We start from the raw sequence: 22,192 nt of genomic DNA, 5'->3' as shown, positions 1-22,192 counted from the left end.
AAAGCGATATCATACTCATAATTGTGAATATCAGATCCACACTGATATTTAGGACATCCAACAGAATGTGCTGCTTTCCCATTGTTTTTCTTTGACTGTTTTGCTCATCTCACACATGTGTGGCATTCTGAAACACAGTGCTTGAATACAATACACTACTTTAAAATCGAAACAGATTTAAAACACTAGGCATCATGCACTTTATTAGCCTGGTAATACCAATCTCTGCTACTTCGCTTTGCTTCGTAGACAGAGTCTGGCATGGCATAATTGAAAAGCGTTTTCTTTCTTGCGCTTGTCTGAAGTTTAAAATCATTGGTTACCCATAAGCCAATCACATAACGTTTGGTTATGACGTGTGTTATGCGCATGCTCAGCCGCATCTAACTTCCACTGTAAACACATGTATGATGTGAAAACAAAACCATCGAGCGAAATACCGGAGTGAACATGGCTGTGAACGACTTTTGCAGATTATGTGAAGTAAATCTACGCATCCACGGTACAATCAGCGTCTACGTCACGGCTCTCAGCCCGCCCTCTGTTCGTTGATTGGCCGGCTGTTTTCAGGCCGGAGGAAAACGGAAAGCTATGACGCTGTCTCAGACTGAGTACAGAAGCGAACTGAAATTGAGTGGAAGTACGAAGTCTGACGTAGTCAGGCTAGCACTTTATAAATGGTTACAGAGAAAGCATCATTCACTAAACGACTGAGGATCACATACCACTGGAATTTCAAGTAACACAATAAACTAATGTAGAAACATGTGCTAGGAGACACAACAGCTGAAACTCGTATGTATTCTAAAATCGGTTCAAAATATCAAATATGTTTGATATCCTCCAAATAGATGGAATCATACAATGTAAACCCTAACACTCAAAATAATTAATTGGTTTGATAGGACAAACTTAAATTAAACTAATTAGTTCAGTCAAATTAACTTTTAAGAGTCTTTATCACTTTCTTTTTCTTTCAAGTTAACAGAACTGATTTATTCTAAGTAAACTGAACTGTGTCATTGTTTTGAGTTTTATGAAATTATTTATTTTAATTTAGACGAACTTAAAGGAGAACTCCGGTCAATTTTAACATTGAGCAAATTTTTTTGTAAATTTGGAGTGCTGTCAGTACAGAGAACAACGACAAAAATCGATGTTGCCTACACCGTGTTATCCTCTTTTTAAAATTTGCACCCTATTGACTTCAATGGGGCAAGTTTTAAATCTGCTTTTAGCCTCTTAACATCCTTGATGTGCCATTACAAGTGCCCAGCCATTGTGAGTGATTCCTTCAGAGTGAACGCGGTGAAACTGACTGCAGTAGATGTGAAAGATATTAATAAAAATGATGTTAATTCAGCCAGCGCACATACCTGTATTTTCTTCCTGTTTTCGGTCGAAGTCCACAGTAGTCGATTGTCGAGTTCACGCGTGTGATCATAGATCACTAAACCTATGCGCGTGAACTCGACAATCGACTACTGTGGACTTCGACCGAAAACAGGAAGAAAATACAGGTACAACGATTTTTGTCGTTGTTCTCTGTACTGACAGCACTCCAAATTTACAAAAAAATTAGCCCAATGTTAAAATTGACCGGAGTTCTCCTTTAAGTTTAACTGAAACGGCTGGGAGCATGCTTTCCCAGCATGCTTTGCTGATGGCACTCGAAAGGGAGAGTTAATGCTAAAATTAAGTGTAATGTAATTTTTTTGTTTTGTGCAAGATTAATGTTAAGTGGGAGATTTAGTAGTGATTAATGTTTTGTTATGCTAATTTAGACGAATTTCTGTTAATGTTGGTTTTAGTATAGTTACCATCATGGTGACAAGTGGTGCATGCAGCTTGATTTGAGATTAAATAACACCTTTATATTGCTGCACTCATACAACAAGTGTTACTGTATAACATACTATTGTTATAACATGTTAACAAATCAGTATGTTAACAAACTAGCTTGTTAAAGCTAGCTAAGTTAATACTAATAAAAGTGTTCACATTGAGATTAATTCAAACATTTAAGTCAAAGCTCTCATGCAGTTTACTCATACATATCAAGTTAAGATTAAGAACAATTAAAATGTAGAAGTAAAATTTTTTAATCTGCCAGTTCTGCTTACTTAAACTTTGAATTTCTTAACTTTATAAAAAAAAAAAGAGTTTTGCCAACTTGAAGCTAAAAAAATCAGCTAGTGCTCTGATGGACAAGCGTTGACTCCTCCAGACTGCAAATCGAGGTAAAAATCATTTATAAAAAAAGTCTCTTTTTCATTCCGCTGCCCTGCATCTTGGCGTTTTTAAAGACAAAACAGTGTTCTGTGTGAATGGCCTCTTACTCGTGTGATCGGCTAAACTGCTTATGTGTCTTTTATGTGTCTGAACACTTGACTGGATGAAGCATCCAATTAAAAAGCACCAACTCCTCAATATCCTTTTGCCATGCTCAGGGAATTCCTAAACGTGTTTAAAACCTCCAGCCAAACAATTCTTCTTGCCTTGTCAAAACGCACTCCTCTTTCTCGCCTTCTCCCGCTCGCTGTCTGTTTGTCTCCCACTCTCACTCATCGCTCAGATACTCCCATCTGTGGAATGCAGAGAGCTGCTCCTCTGTCTCAGAGAGCAAAGGTCACAGCACTGGCCCTTGTTATTTCCCCTAAACATCACCCAAAGTTCTCTCAACATGTATTCCTCTCAGCAAAACGGAAACATTTAAGCTTGCACGTGTTCGCCATGGTTCGGTTTCAGCATGAATTCTGTTATTTAATGAAATAAAGTCTGAGAAGAGAGTATTATACATGCAGATATCAGTGAAATAAGCAGTCTTCGTTGACTGTTTAACAGATAATAGGAAGTATTCCCAGCATGGTGTTAAATGTCTCATAATAATATTTCTAAAGCAACTCAGGGGAACTGTCTTGGAAGATGAAGTGCTGACTTAAAAGCATGCGTTTTGTGTGATGATGGATTATGAGAAAACAAATAATAACTTCGCTCATTTGGCTTGGTTTCAACATCATTTGATCATAAATTGCTGCTGCGTTGCTCTGTAACTAATCTACTAAAAACCTGGTCCTCTAATAAGGACTGCATTGCACAAGAGCACAATATTAAAATAGATTCTGCCATGGCATGGTATGAGTTACACAACCACCTTTTTCTTAATTTTGTGTGTGAAAAAAAAGTGAAAAACAACAAGCAATACAACATATGGAAAACAATACTGTTATAACTGTCACTCACTAACTGTGTATGCAATGACATACAATTTAATATAAGCAGGATTACAGTTTTTCACAGTGATACAACATTTTCTGCTAAACGTTCTATTAAATGTATAATTTTGTATTCCACGCAGGAAATACATGAGGACAGTATTTTCATTTTTATTTGAACTAAACGTGATTTGGTGAGTTGCACTATCTAATTCTGAATAATAGGCTTAATAATAGCAAATTATTATAGGATTCTTTATGGCACAGTTTAAATTAATTTTAATAACATACAATTAACATTAATTATATAGGCTAATTGAAAACAGACCAAATTGCTATTACAATAAATATAAATTTAATGGAACTTTTATTCATAGCCTATGTCATATTAATATTTCTACTGCGTTAATCACTTAGCCTAGTTTATCAAAGTTACAGTAAGTGCCTCCTATCTAAAAAACTGTGATCCCTCTGACTACAGCAGTCTACATCTGCAGAAAATAATTGTAGGCTATGACTTTCTCCCAAACTGAGTTTCATTTAGCATTTTCTCCAGGAGGCGGCACGGCAGTCGTTAATGGAAAAATCGCTCCGGAGTCAGGGCTGACGATATGATTATAGTTCCGTTACTTTCTTTCTCTCTTCTTTCTTTTCTTTTCTTTTCTTTTCTTTTCTTTTCACTTCTCTAGCGGGAAGCGTCTCTTCTCTCCTCCTCCTCACATCACATCCGGCTCAGTTTCCCGAGCAGTTTGGAGTTACAGTGCAGCGTTATGAAGTCCGATTCGTGTAAGCGAATCGATTCGAGCGGACGGTTCGTTTCAATGACTAGACTCATTAATTCATTTGATTTGTCGCCTAATATTGTTCGCAGAAAATCCGTCGAAGTATCGAACGTGTCAGAGAACTGTTTAGAAAAGTTGTTTAGAAACAATTTACCGAATAATTCTTGCAATTCATGTATGAAGCACGCAACATTTTGCTTATTATTTTTGTGCGTGTCAAGGTTAATGAAATTATAAAGTCAATTAAATGTGTTTTCGTTTACGTTACTTCACTTGAGTCAGAATTTGCGTAAGTTACGCTTCTATCATGTCACTTACCTTACAATTTTACTGTGTGTAAACCATAGACTGTAAAAAATAAACACAAAGTGATTCACAAACGCTTCGCGATTTGGTTCGGATGAATCATCAAAAAGAACCGGTTCAAAAGAACGGCTCATTCGCGAATCGGACATCACTGTTACAGTGAGTGGAGCAGTTTTAAGAGGCTGCTGTGGATCTGCTGCTGATATGGAGACTCTTCCCATCCACAGACACTGATCGTGCAACTTTAGTGAGCTGACTGGACGGATTACGCACTTTCATGGCTGCTCTCCGGTCACATTAACAACTCCAAACATGTCCAAAAGCCTGAAGAAGAAAAGTCACTGGACTAACAGAGTACACGAGATAGTGTTGTCCAGGGGTCCGAGTGGTGATCTTGGGTTCAAGCTGCAGGGAGGCGCGGAGAATGGACAGTTCCCCGTTATTGGAGAGGTGAAACCGGACAGGGGCAAACTGCTCCAGGACGATTTACTTCTGGAGGTGAATGATACTCCAGTGGCCGGACTTACCATCAGGGATGTGTGGGCTGTGGTCAAGCACTGCAAAGACCCTGTCCGGCTGAAGTGTGTCAAGCCAGGTTAGTTTAACTTAATTGTCTATCTATCTATCTATCTATCTATCTATCTATCTATCTATCTATCTATCTATCTATCTATCTATCTATCTATCTATCTATCTATCTATCTATCTATCTATCTATCTATCTATCTATCTATCTATCTATCATTGTAACATATAAGAAGAAAGTACTAGTGTTGTTTAAAGTTTCACAACTGCTCGGACTCGCGTGTGAAAGTTGTTAGTTTGTTGCTATAGAAGCGCGTTGGTGTTTCTGGAAAGGGGGGCGTGTCCATCGCCACATTTAAAAAAAATGTAATGCTCGAATAACAATAACATAATAACATTGCCAAGGAAATGCATACAGATACACACAAAATAAAATAATACATGATTTCTACACAATTGACACACATCCTCACACATCTTACAACAAATGGAGAAAAGTTACAATTTAATAATAATAGTAGGCTAATAAATTATATAAAAAAAAAAGTTATATAAAAATATGATAAATTCACAAGTTGCTAAACGACATGGGCAGGGCACAAGGACAGCCACTACAGTTGTATTAATACAATAACACACAAGAATAGCTTCTAAATAAATGGATTTTCTTTAAATAGTTCTTCATAATGTTTAAGGAATCGTATTTATTATTATTATTATTATTATTATTATTATTATTATTTTTTTTTTTTTTTTTAAGTGTCCATCGCTACAGTAGCACGTCCTGGTTATGATGTTACGTCATCTTCACTTTTACAACGTCATCGTGCTGCTGTATATTCTATTAAATGTTTGTAAACTTCTTGCTACATTTACCTAAATTGTGCTTTTTTTGTTGACACTGAAGGTTTATCTTTCCGTTATCCTTCAGTTTAGTTTGTGTTATCATTAGGCTGTAATCTGGGCTTTGTGGGTGTGCCACGGTTCTGAAATACATCATGACATAACTATTTCCCCAAAAGGCCTGTATCTGAACCTCACAATCACACTGTCATGAATGATGCCAGTTTAGTTAAACAAAGTGCCTTGTCCTTTCTGTTTAGTAACAGACCCATAATTGTAAGCATTCTAGCTTCTTTAAGATTACTGGTTTAGCATGTGTGTGTGTGGTGTGTGTGTGTGTGTGTGTGTGGCATATCTTCCTTTGACATATATTTTGCATTTTAAAACCCACCTTCAGTAAATATCTTCTAGAGCAGGGGTTTAGAAATATTTGATTCAAGGATGAACCCTCAAGTAGGACAATCCCACATAAGGGATCCCTTCCTGAAATATAGTATTTCTTAATGTTAAACTTGAAATATTAGTTTTAATCAGTAACAACAAAAATACTAAGATTAATCCCCTGATTTACAACCAGTATTGTTAGAAAGCAGAGCGAAACGGTAATAATGTAGAATTTGGTAAATATGACTTTTTCTGTGGACTTCTGTGGAGCCGGTTATTGCCTTAGTTGAGTAAAATATATAATTCTATATATAGTTCATAATAACAAAAAACTTCCTCGTATATAATAATAATGAGAACCTTTCTCATAAATATGACTTTACATCTTATTATTTTCTTTCAGAAAAGTTCTATAATGTCTTAACGTCTCATAATGAGTAACTTTTTCATAATAATGAGTTAACATCTCATAACAAAAAGAAACTTTCTTGTATTAATGATTTAACAGCTCTTAATGAGAAACGTTCTCATAATAATGACTTATCTAAAAATAATGAGAATATTAGAAAGCAGAATGAGACAGTTACAGTATAATAGAATCTTTCCCCTGAAATTTATTATGGAAGCCTGTTTCTGCCTCAGTTGAGTAAAATATGATTATGTAAGAAATAATAATGAGAAACCTCACAACAATGACTTAACATCTCATAATAATGAGAAACTAAGTTATTAATATGAGAAAGTTTCTCATTATGATATGTTAAGTCTTGTTACTAAGTGTAAGTCATAATTATTAGATTTTTAGATTTTTAGATTATTAGAATAAAATTCTCATTATTGTGATTTACAGAATCATATTTTTACTCAACTTAGGTGAAAACAGGCTTCTATAATGACACCCCCCCACCCCCACCCCCAGCCATCCTAAATACATGATTAGATGCCTGTATTTTATAAGCATCCCACTGTACTTGGCATCACCAAAATCTTCTGTTGTGAAGTTTTGGCTTTGGATGATTATCGTTGAACATTGAGATCAAAGTTAGAGGCCCTACATTTCAAAAAGAGGATGCATTGGACATGGCTACCTTGTCTCATTGCCATGACCCTTACATATTGCTTTAGGCACAATAAAATCAAGAGATCAATAACTTATATGAAGCACTTTCAGTTACAGCACTCAATTTCAAGTCACATATTTTAATTCGCCAACCGTCACCTCCCCCTTTGCCCTCAACAGAGAAATGCTTGTTCAGCTTTACAGAGGGTCAAGGATGTGTCATTTGTACAGCAAAAAACAAACATACTTTATACAAAACCTTAAAAATATCCAGACCGCTTGGCCTCATAATGGGAAGTAGCACTTTTGTAATTCAGTGCTTTTATGTGTCTAAATTATGCCTTTATTTGACACCTATTTGACTTGTATTTAGTAGTTGAAGACATTGGATAAAAAAAAAAACCCAAATTTTATATATATGTATATGTATGTTTCAATCAAGACAGCTCTCTGAGAAATTGGCATGGTAATGGATAAGGCAATGCTAATGTATTTGGTCTTGGTGGACTATATCTGTTATGCTGCTGTTGATTTATTTCTGCTGCCTGCTGCTGCAGAGAAAGTATGGATTTGCATACTATGTAAGATATGTTGCTGCTGCTGCATAAATTGACATAGATAAATCCCGTAGCACAGGGTTTCTCCATAGATATCCATATAAGGCTAGATGTCTTAAAGGATAACTCCGGTCAATTTTAACATTGAGCTAATTTTTTTGTAAATTTGGAGTGCTGTCAGTACAGAGAACAACGACAAAAATCGGTGTTGCCTACACCGTGTTATCCTCTTTTTAAAATTTGCACCCTGTTGACTTCACAGTAGTTCACAGTAGTCGATTGTCGAGTTCACGCGCGTGATCATAGATACTAAACCTATGCGCTTGAACTCGACAATCGACTACTGTGGACTTCGACCGAAAACAGGAAGAAAATACAGGTATGTGCGCTGGCTGAATTAACTTCATTTTTATTCATATCTTTCACATCTACTGCAGTCAGATTCACCGCGTTCACTCTGAAGGAATCACTCACATGGCTGTGCACTTGTAATGACACATCAAGGATGTTAAGAAGCTAAAAGCAGATTTAAAACTTGCCCCATTGAAGTCAATAGGGTGCAAATTTTAAAAAGAGGATAACACGGTGTAGGCAACACCGATTTTTGTCGTTGTTCTCTGTACTGACAGCACTCCAAATTTACAAAAAAATTTGCTCAATGTTAAAATTGACCGGAGTTCTCCTTTAAGGCGGAGTCTCGAACGGCATCACCGGCGGCCATCTTGTCACAGGGAAGCTTTCTGGTGAGCTCTGTGGTATCTGAAGTAAGGTGAGTGATCAGCACGAACACAAATCCTCTTATCTCGCTGAAATCTTGACGGATTTACAAACGGTTTGGTTTCTTACAAACGTTATTAACGTGGCTGTAATTCCGAATGCTTGAACATGTATGTTATAATTATTTATATGTATGCAGTGTCATAACTTCATCTGACGTTTATAACAAACCAAACCATTTGAAAATCGGTAAAAAATTTAGCAAGTTATGGTTATTTAAAAGTACATGCACCATTAAAACACAATGTTACGAGTGAGCGAGCTCCCTGTGGCAAGATGGCCGCCGTGTGCGGACGTCGACCTCCATTGGCCAGCAGTGCGGACGAGACATCTAGCCTTTATTATATGATATCTATGGGTTTCTCAAACTCGGTCCTGGAGGGCCACTGTCCTGCACAGTTTAGCTCCAACACTGATCAAACACACCTGAGCAAGCTAATCAATGTCTTCAGGATCACTAGAAACTCACAGCCAGGTGTGTTTGATCAGGGTTGGAGCTAAACTGTGCAGGACAGTGGCCCTCCAGGACCGAGTTTGAGAAACCCTGCCGTAGCAGATCTAGGCAGGTGGAGCTGGGGAGGTGGATGGTTTCAGGGAAACTCTGATAGCGCACTGTAGGACTAGCCTACAGCAAACACTGAACCAGACTATTTAAATGTTGAGCAAGCAATCTCGTTGGCTGCAGGATCAGGCCAATCAGCTTGTGCCATGTGGTCATGATGCGATTGCTTGTAGATTGTATGTAAAGGGCCTATCTGTAGCCTGCGGCCTCTAGAGTTTCATGGCTTAATATATATATATATATATATATATATATATATATATATACACATATATTTAGCCACTGTGTGTGTGTATACATACATATATACATATTTACATATACAGTGGCTAAATATATGTGTGAGAAAATGGGACGCGTGTGAGGTTCACGTCATGTGCAGCAGCGGCAGATCTTAAAGTCACAGCAGCCACTAATTTTCTCTGTTGTTAATGTTAATCTAAGAACAAAGGTAACAGAGAAAATTACCCACTGCTCTTGACTGAATAACTTTTGTAGCTTTAATAAGGATTCATCTATATTTAATTTATCATTTATGCAGTGCAGACTCTTTATTCCATTTCTGTATATTCCTACCTGTTAGACAGCTATGGCCACAGGTAAAAATATGTCATTTACTATGGATTTATGTGAGGATTGTTTTAAGTTCACTTAAATTAAAAGTTTGTATATACAGTGTAAGTATATATATGTGTGTGTGTGTGTGTTTGTGTGCTATAGATAGTATCTATGATTTCATACTGGTAGTTAAAAAGTTCGAATTTTTGTTGAAGCGTTACATGTAATATTTTTCTTTCTCAAGTGCAGTAGTAGAGGGCCTACTTGATATTCATTGGACACAGTAGTAGGGCAGACACAAAACTGTGGTCGGTGTGGTCAGATGCCTAGGTAAGTACCCTAAGATGAGATGTCTGTAGCATTCATCTGTGAAATAACAGGTTGTGAGACACACACACACACACACACACACACACACATTTACACAGCCTCCTGGGATGACCTGGCCAACTTTTGATGTCTGGGTTTTAAGTTATCAGCGAGACCGTTTGGCGGAATCATTTTTCATATTACTTTGAAATGCTGCAAGGCGACCTTTAAATGTAGTTTTGTTACAATATCATAATTATGGCACTGCACGTTATTGTATTTATGTTTCATTCATCCCCTTGGGTAGAATGATATGAGATCGACATAAATGATCATCTTTCAGCCGCCAGTTATAATTGTAAATCTAATTTCAGATTAGAAGATGTAATTATAATCATGCCACTGAATTGATGTGTTAATGCGCAATGCTCCTGGTCATTTTCTCTCCTGTTTCCTGTATTTGTTAACCCTGGACTCCGTGTTTGATGTTCCTCTCTTCACCCACTGCTTGACCTACCAATCATACACCGTTTAGGGCCAGCAGTAGGCCACATGCTTGTTTAAACCACACCAAGAGGTCTGTATAACTGGGATGTGACATCGCAGATAGCAAGTACACATTTTCTGGTACTCAGCTCATGGGGGTTGGCAACCTTAACTAGAAAGCGTTATTTAAGATAGAAAAAGCCTTGTGATGGAGCCGGCACCACAGCAACCGGAAAGCATGAGATCATACTAGCGTGGTTGTGGCATCTATAAACCTAGGAAGTTTGACATGAGTTTAGATCTGTTTCACCAGGCTGAATAAAAAGAAAAAGACTATGGCTCATCTAGCACCCTTTGTGCTATTTACATGAAGGGTAGTTTAAATAGTGTGTTTTTTTTTTTTTAAAAGAGGTGTGCTGTTACTTTAAGTGACTGGACTGGAAACTAGTTGTGATTTGATTATTTGATTTTGTTCAGCAAAAAGGTTTACTTGTCCTTTCTGCTGGTTACACTTACATTGTTAAATCAGTAGGTGGTGAAAAGTGTCTTCTGTGAGTTATGAGAAATAGAGTCGTAGGTCAGTGTAATTGTGTCAGAATTTGCTTTGGTAAATCGTAATTTTGACATGAAAATTCATAGTTATGAAGATATTCACAAAATCTGAGATACTAAATGATAATTATGACTTTTTATGTCATAATGATTTTCAAGATGTTATATTTAGAGAATTATGAGATACTCAGTCATGAGATAAAAACGTTTAAATTATGACATAGAAAATGAAATTATGAGATAAAATGTCTTGACAAAAATGTTTTTTTTTTCATAATTATGACTATTTATTATAAACTGTCAAAATTATGATTTTTATGTAATAATTATGATTTACCAAAGCATTAATTTTGAAATTATGATACTATGTCATAATAAGATTAAAAAGACAAATGTTTTATCATAGTTATGACTGTTTATCTCATAATTTCAACTAAAAGTCATAATTATGACGTTAAAATTATGAGAAAGTCATATGAGATAAAGTTTAAATTATGAGTTAAAAAGTTGTAATTATGACAAAGTTGAAATTGAGATACTAAGTCCTAATAAGATTAAAAAGTAAAATGTTTTGTCATAATTGTTATTTTTATCTCATAATTTCAACTAAAAGTCATAATTATGACGTTAAAATTATGAGAAAGTCATATGAGATAAAGTTTAAATTATGAGTTAAAAAGTTGTAATTATGACAAAGTTGAAATTATGAGATACTATGTCCTAATAAGATTAAAAAGTCAAATGTTTTGTCATAATTGTTATTTTTATCTCATAATTTCAACTAAAAGTCATAATTATGACAACATTGAAATTATGAGATACTAAGTCATAATGACATAAAGTTGAAATTATGTAATAAAAAGTCATTATTATGACAGAAAAAGTAAAATGTTTTGCCATAATTATGACTTGCTATTTTGTTACTATGAATTATCTCATAATTTTAACTTTGTCATAATAATGACTATTTATGTTAAGTTATGTATGGTTTTTCTATGGCATCACTGCGAAAACCCCTCTTGGAACCTTTATTTGTTTAGAGTTTAGAATTGATTTTAAACTGATGAACTATAAAAATGGGCAAAAATCCTATAAACTCGCATTGAAGCAGCTACCTGAGTAATATATTTGGATTTGAGCAGGTTAGCAACCACCTAGAAATGACCCAGAACACCCTATCAGTCACTAGCAATGCCCTAGGATTCAGATTCAGTCTGGCGGTACCACTTAGCATAGATCATTGAATCGGACAAGACCATTAGCATCTCTCTCAAAAAAATGACCAAAGAGTTTCGATATTTTTCCTATTTAAAACTTGACTCTAGCGCCTGAAAATAGTCGACCCTATAGTCTACCGAGCTGGGGACTATTTTCAGGCGCTGCGTCATATCATTACGCCTGCTGGAGTCATGGTACGGCAGCAAAGTTTCTTGATTATTACGCAGGAATGAGAGTATAGTTCCTAGCCATGCCCATATCAGCCTAGAAAATCGCAACTTTTCATTTTCCGTCTGTCTTAGTACACGATGTAACTACAGAAGAGTCAAGTTTTAAGTCAAGAGAGATGCTAATGGTCTTGTCCAATTCAATGATCTATGCTAAGCTATGCTAAAAGTGGTATCGCCAGACCCGGAGATCGGCTGAATGGATTTGAAAACGGTAAAACTCAAATGTTTAACTCTTGTAAAATGAGCCCATTTCCCAAAAAAGTGGAGTATCCCTTTAAGACACCTGCTTTAAACATTACAGTCGTCATGATAACTTTCATTAACTTTACATTAAGTAAATCCACTTCAAAAGCTAATTACTCCTGGACAGCAATGCCATAGAAATATCCAGAGCGACCGCAAAAACGGAAGTTTAAAAGACAATATTCTAAAGATGGCTCCACCCTTGTTTCTCTGGCGCATAAGGTCTATAGAGATTGTCAAAGAGTACAAGTACCTAGGGACAATTTTTGACAATCTGCTGAAATTTACTTCTAATACAGAGGAGATATTGAGGAAATACAAGTAGTGGCAGTACCTTTTAAGGAAACTCAATTCCTTTGGAGTTAATAAGAACATTCTCACTATGTTCTACTACTCCTACATTGAAAGTGTCATTACATTCTCTATCGTCTGCTGGTTTCATTCTATTAGCCTCCAGAATAGAAATAGTCTGGAGCGCACGGTTAAAGTCTGCTAAAAAATTAGTGGACTCCCTCCCTATTAGGGCTCGTTCTATTATAAGTGAACAGCAAACGCTGAGGTTGGCTGGAAGGATTTTACCAGACACTTCACATGTTATGTTCTCTGTTTTTGAGTGGCTTCCTTCAGGGCGATGGCTTCGTTGTCCATGCTGTAGGACAGGGGTGCCCAATCCTGCTCCTGCCGATCGACTGTCCTGCACTGTTCATCTCCAACCCTAATCAAACACACCTGAAGCAACCAATTAAGGTCTTCAGGATAACTTGAAAATTAAAGGCAGATGTGTTTGATTAGGGTTGGAGATGAACTGTGCAGGACAGTCGATCGGCAGGAGCAGGATTGGGCACCCCTGCTGTAGGACAACCTTTGTTCCAAAATCGGTGCAGCTTTTAAATTCTCAACCATCTCTGGCCCCCTTGTTTACCATGCCGTGACTTTAATTAAAAAATAAAATAATTGTACACAGTTATATACATATATATTTACGTATTTATTCATTCTTATATATGGAATGGACTTGTTTTTTAGGTATCCACTTGTAGATTATAATTAATATGTATTCCGTGCACATTGTGTTATTTATTTAATGTATGATCTTCTTTGGGGACAATTTCTTCAGAAATGATAAAGTCAGTGTTTGTTTATGGGAGCGCAGGACCAACTACAGTGTATGATATATCTCTGGGAATTGAGCAGACTCTAGCCTCAGGAAAGGCAGGAATGGTTTCCACCCCGTCTAGACAAGTGAAAATGTATTAATGCATCTCATTCATAGTCTCGATCTCTATAGCAGCCTGCCCATGAATCTTGAGCCGTCTTGTCATATGTCTATGTGGGTTCTGTCTCCCAGGTGTTTGCATGGCACCCTGGTGCTTGTGTAGTAATGATGTGCATGCAGTCATCCAGAAATCCTGCAATGGTCAGGGATACTGGACCTCTGGTGATCTGGAACCGTCTTCCGCCCTCAGCACTTTAGTTATTGTCAGTCTGCATGGTGCAACACCCATGAGAGGGGACGGAGTTTGTGTTAATGGAGAGTCATTACTCTTTAACACCTCCTCCCTCTCTTCATCTCTCAGTCTTTCACTTTCGTTCAAGTGGGAAGTTCTCTCAAGGGAACCAGCTGTGGTGTTTTTAAATGTAGCAGCTGTGAGCCCACTTTTTTCTTCCCCGCTTTTTTCTCTTACACACTCTTGATCTGTTCTATATCTAATACATGATCATGTTATATATGACATTTCAGAGCAGAACGCACTTGAGGAGCTACTGTATGTAATTCCATGGCCTGAAGGACGGCTATTGCGTTGCCCCTTTTAATGACGAATGAATGTTGCTAGGGCTATTGAGCAATAGGATTTATTTATCTTTTTCTCAGTTAATTTTTATGTGTTACTGGTGAAAGATTATAAAAAACCACTGGAAATTAGAAATAGCTATCCAGTGGTCTCCACTGAAGGTATCTCAAGCTGATAACAAACACAACCCGGACATGTAAATGCAAATATGATTAAAAATCAGCATATTGAATAGATATTCATATATTCCATTTTAGAGGAATTTCTAGGACAGATTAATATTTTGTTGCGTCAAGTACCAATCCATAATAATATAATATTTAATAATACTACTAATCATGTAATGTTTTGTAATCAAGTTTTACTCCGTATCTAGGCAAAAAATATTTTAGCGATGGAAATAATAGGTGTCAATTATCAATTTAATAAAAATAAAAAAATTATGACATTTTGTGTTATAAGTGTGATTTACTAAAGCGTGATTTTCTAATTAATGAGATACTGGTCATAATGAGATTATAAGAGAAAATGTGAGAAATTATGAGAGAAAATGTCATAAGTACGACAAAGATTTTGTCATAATTATGAATTTTTATCTCATAATTTAAACTTTGTCATCATTACTAGTTTTATATCATAATTATGAATGTTTAATATGGGTCCTAAAGCTCTTGCCTGATCATAACCATACCTTTTCCAGTGATATTCCCCTGAGCTTTTCTCTTTTGTAATGTCTATACGGTGCGTGTCCACTGGCACGGTGCGAGCGGAGCGAGCGTTTTCAATTCATTCCTATGGAAGTCGAGCTTCACGCTCGCGCAGTGCATTTTGGGATTGACAGCGGACCGGAGAAAGCGGTGAGAGCGACCGAGAGCGTCAAAAGGTTGGGCAGTCCTCGACTTTATGCAAATATAAAGCGAAAAACGCGTCGGCAGCCAATTGCTGTGAGGTTCGGGATGTGACGTCTGTTTTGATAGTTAAAAAATATGCAAATTGTACCCGAGTTTATGCTGGATTTAGTGCGTAAATCATTTTGTTTACAAATTAGACGCTTTGCAGTTGTTATATATATGTTAAAGATTTTATTTTGGATGTGTTCATTGTGATTATATTGGCTAGGTTTATAAAAGTTTATAAAATTGAAAGGATCTTTGCTTGGTGCATTTGGAAACAAAGCTTGTCTATTTCTAAATGTAATCGCGTGCATCGCTGATAATTATACTGTCCGTGTGTTGAAAAATACTTAGATTAAACACACTCGCAACAGACACACCCCAAAGCGGAGACGTTACAGCGTTGCCAGCGGCACTGAGCGGAGTTTTGCCGCTGTAGTGGACACGCACCGTTAGCCTCTCAGAATCAGATCTCCCTCTTGCTAACTCGCTCTCCTCCCCCATCATGAGTGGACACGCCCCCTACTGCTGATTGGCTACAAGTGTGTTGTGGTGCTCGGTCCGATTCACTTTCAACATAATTTCTCAGAAATTGTTAACTGCACCTTTAATATCAAATCTCTTAGTTTCTGTTCTCAGTTTTGTTCTCCGTCTTAAAATTCTATAAAAAGTGTAAGTGTCACAACTGTTTGCTGGAAAATCGCATGGCTGCAAAATGTAGTTGCTCACCCAAAACATTTAATTCATGCTTCAAAACCTAGTTATTGTGTCAATAAATTGGACAATGCCACCAAAATGAAATGTTATTTTTTGTCATCATGTGAGCCACATTGGTCAAAATGTTTAGCTGTTTTTACACCATTTGTTATATACAAATGTCATGTTTTGCATATAACACGTCTAAATAATAAATGTACTGTAAATACAAAAATGTATACAGTACTGCTGTAGCTGCTGCTGTTTTGGGTTGTATGACGTTCCTCTATGTTCAAAAAAGGTTTTGATTGTATCTGGGCAAATTCCATACTGTATATTCTTCCAAACTTGATTGGTTGATTAGTACGATTGTGATTGTGATTGATTCCTATTTCATTACAATGGCAGGACATTTGCAAACATTGCATGTCAGATGTTTATGGAATATACATGTTTGTCTGACAGATTTTGAATGGATCATTTGCATGTGATGGCTCACACAATGAAAGAAGGTTGAGATGTTGTAAAGAGTTTGACAATTTCACTGAGAATCAACTCATCAGTTTTGATCAACAAGCCATGTGCATTTTGTTATTGTGCAAATTGCAGACTATTGCACTTATTCTTTTGCAGACATGTTCCAAAACTCACATGATTTGCTTAAATCAATAAGAAATTCAAATCTGATGTGAACAAGAAACGAATTGTTCATAGATCTGAACTTATTGTTTTGAGAGAAAACGAAATCTCATTGGAGAATTGAGCCAAAGACTGTAATATAAAAAAAGTTAGAAACAAGCAGCTTTTCCAGCAGAATTACAGGGAATATTTCAGCCTACATGTTGAACAATATTGTGGTGTCAAAAAGTTTTATCACTGACATTTACCACATGCTTGGCAAATGGATAAATTAAATGCAATTTTGTCATTCAATTGAACTACATTTTAAAGCTATTTTAGGATTGATTTATATTTTTTGTGTGTATTTTAATGAATAAATTAATAATAAGTTCCAGTTTTTTTTGTTGTTGTTTTTGTTTTGTTGCCACTCTTAGTCCTCCATAGTTTCTATTTAATGGAGCACATATCTAACAACATTTAATCTCACCCAGGATCAATCCATCCAATAGTATTTGTCTTAACCAAATATCCTGTTTAAATCACTTTGTATTGTATGAGAGCTTTGAGTGGTTTCTCAGTGGCTTATTAGATTTACCTATAATTTGTTTGTGGCTGCTGTAGTATTTGTGTAAGAGTGAATCATAAGTGAATAAGGGCCAATCCAGTAAAAGCGTGTCTGAGTGGGACAACAAATCAGGAAGATTTTCTGCCAGAGGATAGCACTGACACTTGTTTTTAAAAGGCTTGAGTTACCTTTTTGGCATCATACAGTGAAAGCGTATGAAGTTATGTTACTCACACTTATAGGATGGGTAGGTGGGTGGGTGTGGGTGGATGGATGGATGGATGGATGGATGGATGGATGGATGGATGGATGGATGGATGGATGGATGAATGGGTGGATAGATAGATAGATCAATGGATGGGTGGGTGGGTGGATAGATAGATAGATCAATGGATGGGTGGGTGGGTAGATAGATAGATAGATAGATAGATAGATAGACAGACAGACAGACAGACAGACAGACAGACAGACAGACAGACAGATAGATAGATAGATAGATAGATAGATAGATAGATAGATAGATAGATAGATAGATAGATCTAGACAATGTGCCGTGTGTGTGTGTGTGTGTGTGTGTGTGTGTGTGTGTGTGTGGCTCCATTGCTTCCTTACAGCCATGTCAATTTATCACTCCTTCATGGCTGTCTGCTTGTTCACATACCCTTGCTCAAGGACGTATGATTCATCGGTCTGAATATATCCGATTAGCAGGAACATTTGGGTCGATTTTTATTTCACTTTAAATTAAATCACCTGCAGAGAAAGACATTTGCATTACTTGTGTTGGGACAGTTCAGTTTGAGTGAAACTTCATTTTTTTTGACATATCCAAGTGTCCATCTCTCGTCATGTCCATTGCTGTGACGGGCATGAAGAAAATAGTTTGCCAGCCAAGAGATCTGATCTCAGTTCTGTGAGAGACATGTCTGAGTCAGACATCATATCTATTGTGTCTCAGGTTGATGGATATCAGTGATGATCAGCGCTGTAGAGAGAGAGGGATCATTTTGAGTGAAGCTGTCTTCTGAGGCATGTTTGTTGAGGAAAGCGATTGTACAGTTGTATTTGTGGTTGATGATTCATATTTCCTCATGAGGCTGTTACTCAATGAGTCGGCAGTCCTCCACTTTAATTTGCCATTCCCTAAGCTTGTAAGATCGAAACTAATTAATTTCTAAGACTCAATGAACGTGTGACTGTTTCTCCCACAAGAGTGCTTTCAGTACATAACAGTTTGGCATCTTACTAAGGCTAATGATGGAGCAAAACCATGACAGAAGTGTCTTGGGAAACATGATTTTCCTTGCCTACTGTGAAGATGGAGGCTTTGTTTAGAATTATAGTGTACTTCATACTGGACTGCCTACTATGCAGTATGCATTGAAAATTACCTAGATTTTAAAACATGAGTGAGTATACTAGGGGTGTAACAATGTATCGTGTCACAACTTATCGCAATATACAAACATGCAACAATATGTATTGTGGATAGTGACAATATGTATTGTGTATAGTTCACCCAAAATGAAAATTACAGTTTTAGTGTCTGTACTACATTAAACTACTATAATGTTGAATATAATGTATAATAATGCAATGGGGGAATATTTGTGGGTCCTGATAATGCCACATGTCTTATGTTACCAGTAAAAAGTGGCCTAGATTATGTTAAATATATCTAGTCAGTGACAGAGTGCAAGCATATTCATCTAAAATAATTCAGTTTTCAGCTTCAGAATCATGAATATTTTTATTCTGGTGTCACTATTGTCCTGTGCTTTGGGTTACCAGCACCCAAATTTAGCATTTTAATCAACAGTTAATTTTTTGTTAACCTTTTATCATACTGTATGTCTTTGAGTATCGCAATAATATTGTATAGTGAGTTCAGTATTGTGATATGAATCGAATCGTGACATGCGGGTATCATTACACCCCTAGTGTACACATTTTATATATAGGTGTGCACAATATTTCAATACTATATTAGCTATTTTCTGTTATTAGAAATGTATTCGACTTTAATTGGCTGATATTGGATATTTAATTGTGCATGCTAATTTCCTCTATACATTTAGATTACATTTGCCGCTCACTAAAGTTCATATTTAAAAAAAAAAATACTTAAATGTTTAGCAAATATAAAAATGAATGTCCATTTTTTTTCTTATTGCATATTATGTCATGACGCCTAAATTCACTTGTAGCATTTTTCGTTTATTGGTCATAACATAAAATGATTGTTCGGCTTTCTGTATTTGTTTGTGTGCTTGTATTTGCTTCCAGCTGTCAGAAATAGAGCGATAAACGGCCAGAGAAAATACTTTGATGACTCACTGGAAAAAGAATGAACACAATCAATACAAACTTGTGTGTGTATGTGTGTCAGGGGATCTTTTTGTAACTCTTTCATCTTAACTGTTATTGCAGAAGGCCAAGGACAAAGGAGGTTGGGCTCCTTTCACTCAAAGTTTCATATACAATTAAGATTTTTTTCAGTGAAACATTCTGGTTCAGTGAATATTTACACACTATGTAATGAACGTTTATTATTAAGAATTTCTTTTCATAACGGTGAATGAGTACAATAGGTAAATTCAGCGCTTACATTCTCAAGGTTCGAGGGGGAAAAAAAACAGTGATTTAGATTAGATTTGTTCTACATGTGCATGGTTATGATTAATAACTCAGTGAATCTGACAAGCCTAATTGTTACTGTTGCTGGAATTAAAAATGTTTGCCAACTTGCTCTCAAGATTTAAGATATTAAAAATGGGAACAATTGAATTTGTAACGGTCACCAGCTGGAGTGCCCTTGAGTGCCACCAGAGGGCACTCCACACCAGACTATCATATTTTACTCACACTACATTTCCCAGAACTCACTGCCCGGACTCATTATTGATTGCATTCACCTGTATCTTATTACCCTGTTAGTCTCAGCCTATTTATACCTTGTACATTCATTCATTCCCTGCGAAGTCTTGTTTAAGTGTTACACTGCAATTCTGAGGTTTCCCTGGGTTCTTGTCTTTTGGTTTATTTGGATTTCTTGCCCTGTTCCCTGGATTACTCTTTTGCCTCTGGTCCCTGCCTGTACACTGGATTACGCCTCTGGATTACCCTTAATAAAGCTGCATTTGGATCCTCTACCCTCGTGTCTCAGAGCGGTTCGTAACAGAAGACTTCGCCACACCCAGATCCAGCAGCTATGACCTCCAGGAATCCAGCAGTACGGATCTCACCTGATCTTCCCAGCATGAGCCGGGAGTTCGCTGGACAGATCGCGGCCTTGGCCCTGGATAGCCTCGATCTGTTCCAGTACACCTGGGGGTTTGTTCCTCTCGCTGCCTCTTGCTCTCTGGGTGACGAGGCAATTAAGTTGTGTTACCGGCTGGGGGCTAAGGAGGTCGACCCGAGGGAGCTCCCCGATCTCTCCGGTCTGGATTGGAGAGAGGCACTCTCCAGATGTCTGGAGAGTTTCCTTCCGTGGCACGCCATGTCACCGCCTGCACTTCACGCCAGTTCAGCCGAGCCTGCACTTCACGCCAGTTCAGCCGAGCCTGCACTTCACGCCAGTCCAGCCGAGCCCGCAACAGATTCAGTCTCGGCGGGACGAGACTCTTGACGGGCAGACGTGACGTGAAGCTCTGGCTCGGCAGGACTGACGTGAACAGTCTCTGAGCGTCACGTCAGTTCAGCCGGTCCAGAGACTGAGCTTCACGTCACGTCTGCCCGTCAAGAGTCTCGTCCCGCCGAGACTGAATCTGTTCCTGAGCCTGAATCTGATCCTGATACTGAGCCGGAATCTGTTCCTCTTCCTGTGCCTGTGGCTTCGGCTGAACTGGCGTGAAGTGCAGGCGGTGACATGGCGTGCCACGGAAGGAAACTCTCCAGACTTCTGGAGAGTGCCTCTCTCCAATCCAGACCGGAGAGATCGGGGAGCTCCCTTGGGTCGACCTCCTTAGCCCCCAGCCGGTAACACAACTTAATTGCCTCGTCACCCAGAGAGCAAGAGGCAGCGAGAGGAACAAACCCCCAGGTGTACTGGAACAGATCGAGGCTATCCAGGGCCAAGGCCGCGATCTGTCCAGCGAACTCCCGGCTCATGCTGGGAAGATCAGGTGAGATCCGTACTGCTGGATTCCTGGAGGTCATAGCTGCTGGATCTGGGTGTGGCGAAGTCTTCTGTTACGAACCGCTCTTGAGACACGAGGGTAGAGGATCCAAATGCAGCTTTATTAAGGGTAATCCAGAGGCGTAATCCAGTGTACAGGCAAAAGGTCAAAACACAGGTAGGCAGTCCAAACAAACCAACAAAGAAACAAACAAAACAGGCAGGGACCAGAGGCAAAAGAGTAATCCAGGGAACAGGGCAAGAAATCCAAATAAACCAAAAGACAAGAAACCAGGGAAAACGCTCAGAATTGCAGTGTAACACTTAAACAAGACTTCACAGGGAATGAATGAATGTACAAGGTATAAATAGGCTGAGACTAACAGGGTAATAAGATACAGGTGAATGCAATCAATAATGAGTCCGGGCAGTGAGTTCTGGGAAATGTAGTGTGAGTAAAATATGATAGTCTGGTGTGGAGTGCCCTCTGGTGGCACTCAAGGGCACTCCAGCTGGTGACCGTTACAGAATTCTTCCAAAAGGTTCATGTAGAAATCAATAGTATCTGCTCAAATTCAGCTTCGGGCACATGGTTTTCTGATGTCACTTCTATGAATCACAAGCTTTCACGGTGAAGACGTCTTTTATCAAAATCTGCCCACCTCTGGTTGCCGTGCAACTTATTGAGATTCATCTTCAATGGAATAAGAAGTTCTGCAGCTTCTTTTGTTGAGAAAATAACAAGGTATGCTGTAACTCTCTCTCATAGTACTTCCATTATTTTACCATTATGGCACCAAGCTGTTTGTGGTCAGCATGGCCTGCCAACGCAGAACATCTAAAAACAGCTTTACCTCTGACATCAGCAAGAACCTGAACTCACAAGGTAGAGAGTCTGGT

At 37.8% G+C, this 22,192-nt stretch overlaps 1 protein-coding gene across 9 annotated transcripts in view; it reads left to right on the top strand.

The window, feature by feature from the left end:
• The first annotated feature begins 3,366 nt into the window (after window positions 1-3,366).
• Window positions 3,367-22,192, top strand: part of magi2a (membrane associated guanylate kinase, WW and PDZ domain containing 2a) — a 246,271-nt gene continuing 227,445 nt past the window's right edge. For 3 of the 9 annotated variants that reach the window (XM_082168181.1, XM_082168178.1, XM_082168177.1), the window contains exon 1: window positions 3,368-4,898. In XM_082168181.1, coding sequence (XP_082024307.1) covers window positions 4,616-4,898 — 283 coding nt within the window. In that variant the 5' untranslated portion in view covers window positions 3,368-4,615. Of the gene's footprint in view, window positions 4,899-22,192 lie in introns of all 9 variants that reach the window. The other 6 variants (XM_082168180.1, XM_082168185.1, XM_082168184.1 and 3 more) reach the window with 4 other exon arrangements.

Source organism: Leuciscus leuciscus, assembly GCF_965113295.1.
Source record: "Leuciscus leuciscus genome assembly, chromosome: 4".
Lineage (NCBI taxonomy): Eukaryota > Metazoa > Chordata > Actinopteri > Cypriniformes > Leuciscidae > Leuciscus > Leuciscus leuciscus.
This window is presented reverse-complemented; position numbering and strand designations above follow the sequence as displayed.